Source organism: Coenobita brevimanus, chromosome 40, assembly GCF_032717465.1.
Source record: "Coenobita brevimanus isolate Jiangsu-jjx chromosome 40, ASM3271746v2, whole genome shotgun sequence".
In the NCBI taxonomy this organism is placed as follows: Eukaryota; Metazoa; Arthropoda; class Malacostraca; order Decapoda; family Coenobitidae; genus Coenobita; species Coenobita brevimanus.
The window spans coordinates 60,685,751-60,695,293 of NC_136993.1; the positions used below are offsets into that span (position 1 = coordinate 60,685,751).

Below are 9,543 nucleotides of genomic sequence, written 5' to 3' on the forward strand. Positions count from 1 at the left end.
TCAAACATGACTGTTAACATCGACGGTGTAAGAGAAAACTTTAACATTTCCAGTATTAGTCAATATCTTCATATCATTCCCATCTTTAACCCGCCCTGTCCCGACCGATTTTCCACCACTGACCCCCCCCCCCATCCCGACCAATTTTGGGAAAAAAATATTTTGGCTCAAACCTCTGCTTTTGGTGAGAAACATCAAAAATTCATAGAGAAATCACTCACCTGAGGTTTATAATACTGAATACAGGTAGTAGTACCCCTTACCTTACTGAGTTTTCTATCAGGCTGGCTCCAAAGAAAACGAGTTCAATGGAAGGGTACCTATTCCACACCACTCATAAAAGTTCTTTATTTATTTATTTGGTACGAATTTATATGTAGTATGAGCGTATATTGGTTTTCACACAGTAATATTGGCAGTATAAGTATTGTTTCACTCACCAAACACATCAACATACCTGACCATTTTTGGCAACATTACCTGATCATCATTTCTGACTGTTTCTTCATCTAATGCTATGTGAACTTTGTCCTCCACATTGTCATCAATTGAAGAATCGCTCTGGCCTTGAATTTCGTACTGTAGCACGACAAGTCTTTACTGGCCAGGTCACTGGTAACAGGTGAATTGCCGAGACAATGGCGTGTGGGGGGGGGTCATGCGGGGTAGGGCATTGACCCTGCCTGGCATCTTGTAGAGGAAGATGTCCCGTGTAAACGTACCAAAAATCACGTGCGAAATATGAAAATTGTGCAAATTAGGGACCTTGCAATTGGTGCGCATTTATATACATCAACGGGAGTCACAGTGACAAAAGGTGTGGACGTATATATATGTTAACGGGAGGCGGCGGGTTAAAAGGCATACTCATGCCACTCTAACCACCACCATCACATTCATGCTATCTCACCTACAGCACACATCTTCTCATGATAGCCAATAAGTAACTTGTATTTTTTTTTTTTTATGTGTCCGACTCTGGGCATAGGCTTCACAGCCTGCTTTCAAGGCCCAGTAGTCCTCCCACGTACCGCACACCTCTACATGTCACCACTTCAGTGCTAACACCCACCGTCCATATTGAATACATGCTAGGGCTGTCTCATACAGAACTGGTGTATTGGTATTAGCGGGGGTATTTTTACAACATGTCGGCGGGTCTTCTGGTAGATCAGTAAAGTCTGACTTTTATGAAATTCATATCCTTAAACTGTTCCCTGCCCCAGCGGGATTTAATTGTTGTGCTTGCGACCTAAGGTGGTAACACGGGTAGAGCTCTTATCAAGTTATATATAATGCATTCTGGTACAATATTCAATCATTTCTGAGCCTGATGCAATATCAATGATCAGCATTTTGAGAGCCATGCATAAGTAATACACACAAAATAGTATGTACGACAAAGAACTTACTTCAGAGAGGGTTTATGGTTTATGATGATAAACATGGAGTTGGTCTTTGCCAGGGTGCTGCGCAAGTGTAGGAGGCGGTTGAGAGGGAGGCGGGTGAGGACAAGGAACCTTGTCGACCACACCTGGAGGCGGCCCTTGAAAGACCACTCGGCGAAGGCGGCAAGGAAGGCTGGGTTGTCACTCACCACCACTACCGTCATGGATCTTGAGCTTTTCCTTATCTGCAAAAGGACATATTCAAATGCAATTGTGTGTACAGACATATATTTACTCGTACTTGCAGAGAGAGAGAGAGAGAGAGAGAGAGCATTATTTTACAAGAATGTATCTATTAATGTATAAATACTGATGTTCAGTTATGCAGAAAAAATTTCGGAAATCTATAATCTGGATACATTGCCGAACCACGATCCAGCCCAAACAGTTGTGTAAAATCTGAAACATCTGAAAGAATAAGAAAAGAAAATATGAAAACAGAAAAATATCAAGGTCATTTGGAATGTATGATGTGATGGTGTTGCAGTAATATACCGTAACCTGACAGATGAAGGTTGACTGGGCAGCTCTTGCATTCACATAATCAGGTGTGAGTATCCATGGACAGAGTAAACTCTCTGAGGGAGGTAGTTGTCTGTGAATCAGCAAATGAGAAGAAATATCAGCTATTAAGGACAGTTTAAAGCCTCTGATGATAAATAAACTCCTTATAATTATATCTGCATTTGTTGACACTTTGAACTTGAAGTGACTGAATGAGAACAGGACTCTTACAGTATGTGATCGAGGAGCGTAAATAGAAATGGAATTTGTGTGCTAAGGGAATGCCATTGGACTCTTGCAGAGAAATTTAAAAATGTACATAAATAGTTGTAATTTAAACCAAACTTGCTCAATGATGACCTAGCTGGAAGAACAGAATGACATTATAATCTAGGCATATTTGTATTTATACAGTATATTTATATACTTTCATATATCAAAGATAAACTACCAATAGTTCCCAAACAGATACAGTATAAGATGCCATCACGACGGATGTGGCTAGTCAGTTTTGTATGTTCTTACGCTAATCCCAGTTCGTTTACTCGTTCATTTATTAAGGCTCCAAAACAATTGCATGCGTCGCCCTTGGTCACCTAATGGCGGCTTTCTATGCTGCTTGATCTCTAGCAGTCATTCCCAATAAAAGTCGATAACAGCAACTTAACCCATGGCCTGGCTAGTTTACCGTAAGTACATGTCTGAGGGGGGAAGAGGGAGGGGGAGGCCGAGGATGAGATGGAGGGATGGGGTGGAGAGGTATATGAGAGAGGGGGGTGTGAGTTGGGAGTAGGGTAGTGAAATGGCGGGGGACAGGGCGACTTGGAGGCGATTTGTATGTGGCCACCCCAAACGGGATTGAGGCGTCTGGCAATAGATAGATTGATAGATAGACATATCTGAGTTGACTAAGGGATACACTCTTAGAAATTTCGTCACCATCCACTGCCATCCCAGGAAGGCACTGTGGCTATGACAAAGGTAACTGTTATCTGGATGCTGAAGTCTTGATGAGGTTTGCCAGACAGTGCTATAATGTACAGTGATTTCGGGGGTGAGTCTGCCTGGTCAGTCTAGGCAATGGGAAGTGAAATGGGGTCTTTGCCTGTGAAAAGGGGGTCGGTTGCTTTATGTCCCTCATGAGGCACCATGTTGTCAGTGTCAATGAAGTTAATGAGTCTGAAAGGGCTTTGTTTGATGTTACCAGGAACTCCTAACACCTTCAGGATGTGTGTTGGTTTACATAATGATGTCTTGCTGTGGTCATTCTCAGAGAGCTCAGTTAAACTTATCCATGCAGTTAACTTAGAAACTGGTCTAGTCTAGCCCAAAATGCTATTGAAAGAGTAGAAGCAGGGAAGCCTCTGAGAATGCCCGGTGAGTCTCTTTATTGTGCCTCCTGTTTCTTCTTGGGTTACATCTGTCCTCCCCCTACCCCCCTGCTTCCAACCTCGTGGATTCCCGTCTCACAGACGTCTTATTCCTTTGCGCAAGTGAATCCAGGTGACAAAGCAACATTAATAGATAGTTCTGTGTGTCAATGTTTCGATTTTTTTTTTCCTTCACTGTCAGTTGTAAAGTTCCGTATCTGATTCCAAACCTCCAGCGAGGTTTGATTACCTTACTAATGACGGAAGAGTGAACCACCCTCCCCAGCAGTAAAATGTGAACGTTAACTTACAAAGCCCGCCTGGCCAACCACTTGGGAGATCTGTGTTTGCGTTACGTTAGCGTCCTGACCACTCGCCGCCACTTTGAACACACCCACACCCCATGGCGCTGCCACCTCACTTACACCACTGAACTGTAAATGTTTAGAGCAGCAATTTCTCATTCTCCAGCTGATATCATAATGGACTGCAAATTCGTATTGAAGCATTTAGTTACAGTAGACCATTATCAAATGCACCTACAGTACAGTGTAATGAGAACATTCTTACTGTGTAATTCTCTGTAATAAAGACAATGCAATGATCCCGTTCCATTCCAGTTCCAAGTATCGCATTCAGAACTTCGATCACCATTCCTTCCACTTCAGTCGCATCTGGATAAGATTAACAAGACTTACTTGAGGGCATAAGAATCCAGTGATTGAAAATAAAAGCAATTATATATATATATATATATATATATATATATATATATATATATATATATATATATATATATATTAGGCTACTGCAAATAGTGGATATTCTGTAAACAGTGTTACACAAAAAAGCAGGAACATCAGGTCATCGTCCCTTGCCAAACCAAAGTACAACAATGTCAGACACTTTTGTACTCTGTGTGGAATGTTCGTATTTACTTTAAGACAGTTAGGAACACAGGCCACACACACCTTCTAGTTCAATGTGGTGGTCGAACATTGATAATAAAAAAAGAACTAAAAGACACAGAATAAATATAACAGCATAATGACTCTTCATTCACATTTGTCATTAGCGATACAGGGAGAAAATTCCCGAGGAAACTTGCATGGCAAAGGTCCCCCTCCCCCCCAAAAAAAAAATATATATATAAATAAAAGTATTTTCCTGCTGTCTTAATATTCAGAGAAATTTTTACAATGAGTATGCCTTAATTGTGTATTTATTTTCTGCTGCATCTTTATTTTCTTCAGTAAATTAAAGCAGAAATAATGTGGTTCATATAGCATTCCTTCATTATATTATTCTGGTTAATCTTATTGAAGGACAACCTCTACATTAAGACAGAGATGAAATACAATGTCACCAGCATACAAACGGTTAATTAATCGGTCATTAAACAGATTAGCCTGTATTTCTATAGACTAATATCAGTAGTATAGATATGTGTATTATTATCTAATTAAACTTTAGGCCTTTTCCTACAGTGGGATGCTCAAGAGATATTTGGGATAAAATTTATATGCCTACATTGTTAATTCCTTTTACAATTTTGAAGCACATCAGTTTATATCTTAACCCTCTTTCTAAAAGAAAATGTCATGTCCCTCAGCCATTCTTCATCGCTTTAATTTTTTAATGAAGGAATCGGCTTAGTAATTTCTTCCTGAACAATTTCTGAATCAACCAATTCAGTTAGTAATTGCAAATTCTAAATCTTGTCCGATTAACCTTTATACAGAAGAAAAAACATTTTCTTTATCGATATATAAGCAGTTTATGTTTTCTGAAACATAAATCTCGTAGAATTTGACAAAAATTATGTGTGTGTGTGTGTGTGTGTGTGTGTGTGTTTCCCAGTCTACAACTCACTATCGGTGGGCAACGCACGGGCTTGACCCAAACAGATAATGTTGACGATGATGTCTAAGGAAAAGTGTTACAGAAAATAATTTTAGAGCTACCTATGGTATTAGTACAGTCACGTTTCTTATGGACAACTGTGGTATTATGTGTGTTTACTGTGAGCTTCCCGGTTTCGTTGCCTTCTGTTGTGGGCGGGAATGCACTTTTATGCTGTGTTTGTATCATCATCGCATATTCATAAATTTTTTTATGACTTCCAGCATGAAACATTTAACACTCATGTAAAAAAGTGTTTGCTGTTTTGAAGACCACCCAATTTTCTTTATTATTAATTCATTATTATTATGCCGTCATTTTAGAAGATTGCATTTCCAGTTTACCATAATATGTAAATTTGGATACTGTATTGCTTAACCCTAAGCCTATATCACTTCCTCTATTCAAATAATATACAATAGAATTAAAGGCTGAGCCCTATGGAACCCCACTGCTGAAGGTCATCCAGGGGGAAGATAAAACATCAACCGCTTTTCAGTCTCCTCTGTGTTAGCCAGTTTGATAACCAGTTATGTAATTTACCGGTAGTTTCCAAACTCATTCTTCAGCCCGTTATTTATTAATACCTTATCAAATAACTTGGAAACTTAAGTGTAAGTCGTTATGAACACGAGATATTGAAGCAGATCACTCAGACATTATTTCCCCTTCTGAGGCTATGTTGGTTACCCTTAATTAGTCTCAGGGATTCTGGGTGTAACATCCTTGCATTTCTCAATAATGGACTAAGCATTTTTCATATATCTAACGGGAAACCACCTGGTTTGTGCATTTAAGTTTAAACTTTACTACCCTTTCTGAAAACCGATGAAACATTTACCACTTTTCAGTCCTGTGGCACCACCACTTGGTGAAGTGATTGATTAACTTCTGAAGGAGATTTTTAACTACATAATCGCAACAAACAGTTACAACTACAACATTGGTGTAAGTTTGTTTGGCCTTCATATTTGATTTTTAAAAATCTGCTGTATTTCCCCGTCTGTCCTGAATCATTTTTCACCTGTGTTCATTCTGTGGTTGTATCTTCAGTGATATAATGACTAGCCATGACAGTCAGTAATATTAAAAATAACTCACAGAGACTATGAATAACATATTCACTAATATGTAGCGATTCGTCAGTACCTTAAATTAGAGGTCATATTTCACACTCATGTTGTTTATAGACGTAGTCTGTGTTTATTTGTGACTTAACGTTCTCTTATTAAGCCCTAATAAGAAAACTTCAAAGACTATATGTCTTATAGGTCTGCACTGACAATCATTTCATTGTTTTGTGCAAGCAGTGTGTAACAATGAAAAAATATATATATATATATATATATATATATATATATATATATATATATATATATATATATATATATTTATATATATATATATACCCAGTTATAAAGAGTTATTCTAAGAGATACTACTTCAGTGTGCTGATGGACAACCCCCCCCCCCCCAGACATAATATAACTTGGTGGTGGGATGAGGGTGTAGAAGCTGCAGTTAAGGGGGAAAGAAGGCTTTTCTGGGAATGAAAAAGGGATGGTAACAAAAATGAATACTTGGCTGCCAAGCGTAGGGCTAAATAACAGATTTAAAAAAAAAAGAAGAAGCTAAATCTGAGTTTCAGAGACTTTTAATGGATAACTACTTAGTGTGGGAAGGAAGAGTATGATATTGAAGGTGGCAAACCAGCTGAAGAGGGAAAACAGGGATATTATACGTAAGCATTGTGTGAAAAATGATGACGGAAAGGTAATGGTGAACAGTGGGGATAATAAAGATGCTTAGAGAAAGAATTATAATCGGTTGTTCAATGAAGACTTTTACCACAAGAGGGAAGTTTTGGTGTTAGCAGATCCACTGTTTGGCCCTTGGCCAGTGATTGATTGATGCTGTTACTGTGAGCTGGGCAACAGGAAGGATGCAAGTGGGGAAGGCAGCTGGTGTGTCTGGGTTGACTACTTAAACGTTTAAGGTCTCAAAAGGTATAGGAGTGAGGTTAGTTACAGACTAAATAAATAGGATTATGTATTAGTGGTGTTGTCCCAGATGACTGGCTGAAGAGTGTGATTGTAAATGTGTACAAGGGGACGGATGATGCCCCGTAAAGAGGAAATTATAGAAGCATAAAACTTTTGGACCAGATAATGAAGGTAATGGAAAGAGTTCTAGAAAGTATGATTAGTGACAGAGTGAATACTGATGGGATGCAGTTTGGGTTTTTGCCTTGAAAGGGACCACTAAAGTCATATTCATTGTTCAGCATCTTCGGTAAAAATATATAGGAAAGAAAAGGGATCCGTCATTTGTTTTTGTTGATTTCCAGAAGGCCTTTGACAGAGTCCGTAGGGAGGTGGTCAAGTGGAGAATGAGAAAACTTGGGATGAATGAGAAGCTGTTTGGGGTGGTAATAGCTTGTATGCAGGTGCACGTGGCCAAGAAAGAGTGAGTGGAGATTTGAGTGATGAGTTTCCGTGAATGTTGGTGTGCATCAGGGATCAGTCTTGTGCCCGTAGTTGTTAGTCATGGTGCTTGAGGCCCTTTCATGTGACTCCACAAATGGACCCCTATGGGAGATATTGTATGCCGATAATTTGGTGTTGATTGCAATGAACGAAAGGGAGATGGAGGAAATATTTAGGAAGTGGGGAGACAATATAGGGCACATGGGTTTGATAGTTAATGCAGATAAACTAGAAGGGATTAAGACAGTGCATATCTCAGCCAATGCCATTGCTATTAAAAAGAATCCGGATCCAGTTCCGACCCAAAATTAAACAAATTCTTTATTTTTCCATGGCCCACCCTGCCACAAAATTTCATTGAAATTCATTGAGAACTTTTGGAGATATGGCCTGGACAAATAGACAGACAGATAGACAGAAAACATAGGATAATACCTGACCTCCTCCAATTTCGTTGATGCAGGTAACAAAGGTCATGGTATCAAGGTTTGGTTGCAGTACTGTCAAATAAGTTGGGGTGGTGGCTATGTGCGGTTTTCCTTAAGGGCATGTGAAGTATTTCCGTCTTGTGTTCTGTTTGTGATAAGTGGGTGCATGAGAAGTGTAGTGATATCAGTGGCAGACAGCGAGATAATGTTGATTTCATGTGCATGGTCTGTCAGGCAGAGCATGTGGAGATTGTCAGGCATGAAGGGTTTGATCATGCTGGTGAGTCTCACATGTATATGGAAGATTTTTATTTTGGGGGAGACGTATGTGCTTGAGGTAGGGCTGGAGCTAGCTCTGTGGCTAGAGTGAGGAGTGGTTGGAAGAAATTCAGGGAGCTGCTGACTCTCCTAACAGTGAGAGAGCTCTTCCTCCGTGGTAAGAAATCTTTGTTTGTGGCATGTGTTAGGAGTGTAATGGTCTATGATAGTGAGGCATGGGCAGTAAAGGAAGAGGATATTCCCAGGCTTAAATGTACAGAAATAACAATGATTAGGTGGATGTGCAGTAATTCTTTGAATGCGAAACTGGGCGGGGGCTATGTTTGCAATGGCAGAGTTAAAAGGAAGGATATGACTGGAGTATACTTCGTATTGTTGTTGTGATGAGGGGAGGTAGATTGAGATGGTTTGGGCGTGTGCAGATGATGGGGAAAGACAACTGAGTGGAGAAAGGGAGAAGTGTTAGCGTTTGGGGTAGGGCTGTGAGAGTTAGACTGAAAAAAACCTGGGATGAAGTCATTGACTGTAACTTCAGCGATAAACGACTGAATAGGGAGGCTGCTAGAGATTGTGCGGCACGGAAAGCCACCATTAGGTGGCCATGGCCGACGCATGCAAGCATGTTGGTGCCCTTATAAGCGAAAAGAAACTAAACGAACTAAGTAAATTATGGTATAACATGAAAAACTTCTGCAATAGTGTTTCACAGTTCCCAAACAACTCGGGCCCTCTTTCTGATAAGAAAAAAATCAGGCAGAAACTTTGTATCTACATCATATGACAATACAAATACGTGGGTAACGTTTTGCAGGTGAAGTATTCACGGCACTTTCAAAACACTACCTTAATGCTACATTGTCATGCAATATTCAGTGTTGTGACTAAGAATGTTGTCGAAAATAAAATACAGTAGTTTTTGATTGTCATGTTATATGCATTACCATGCATGGCAGTTTAGCCGAAAGTGAAGTAAGTTGTTACAAGATTACTGATATTGGAATGAATTAGAAAAAACTCGTCTCATGTAGTGCAATGTGTACTTATGCCAACCTGGATACAGCTGATCACCATCCACAGTCTTTAACGCCGCCATAACAAAATTAAACCAAAGAGCAACTGCTGCTGC

The 9,543-nt window shown here is 39.7% G+C and overlaps 1 protein-coding gene across 1 annotated transcript in view; it reads right to left on the reverse strand.

Annotated features, from left to right (window-relative positions):
• LOC145397154 (putative glutamate receptor) overlaps positions 1-8,187 on the reverse strand; it is a 73,118-nt gene extending 64,931 nt beyond the window's left edge. The window contains exons 1-3 of the mRNA XM_080270352.1: positions 8,146-8,187; positions 3,634-3,756; positions 1,413-1,633 (exon numbers count right to left, since the gene is read on the reverse strand). Coding sequence (XP_080126478.1) covers positions 1,413-1,633; positions 3,634-3,756; positions 8,146-8,187 — 386 coding nt within the window. The remainder of the gene's footprint in view (positions 1-1,412; positions 1,634-3,633; positions 3,757-8,145) is intronic.
• Between the last annotated feature and the right edge of the window lie 1,356 nt (positions 8,188-9,543).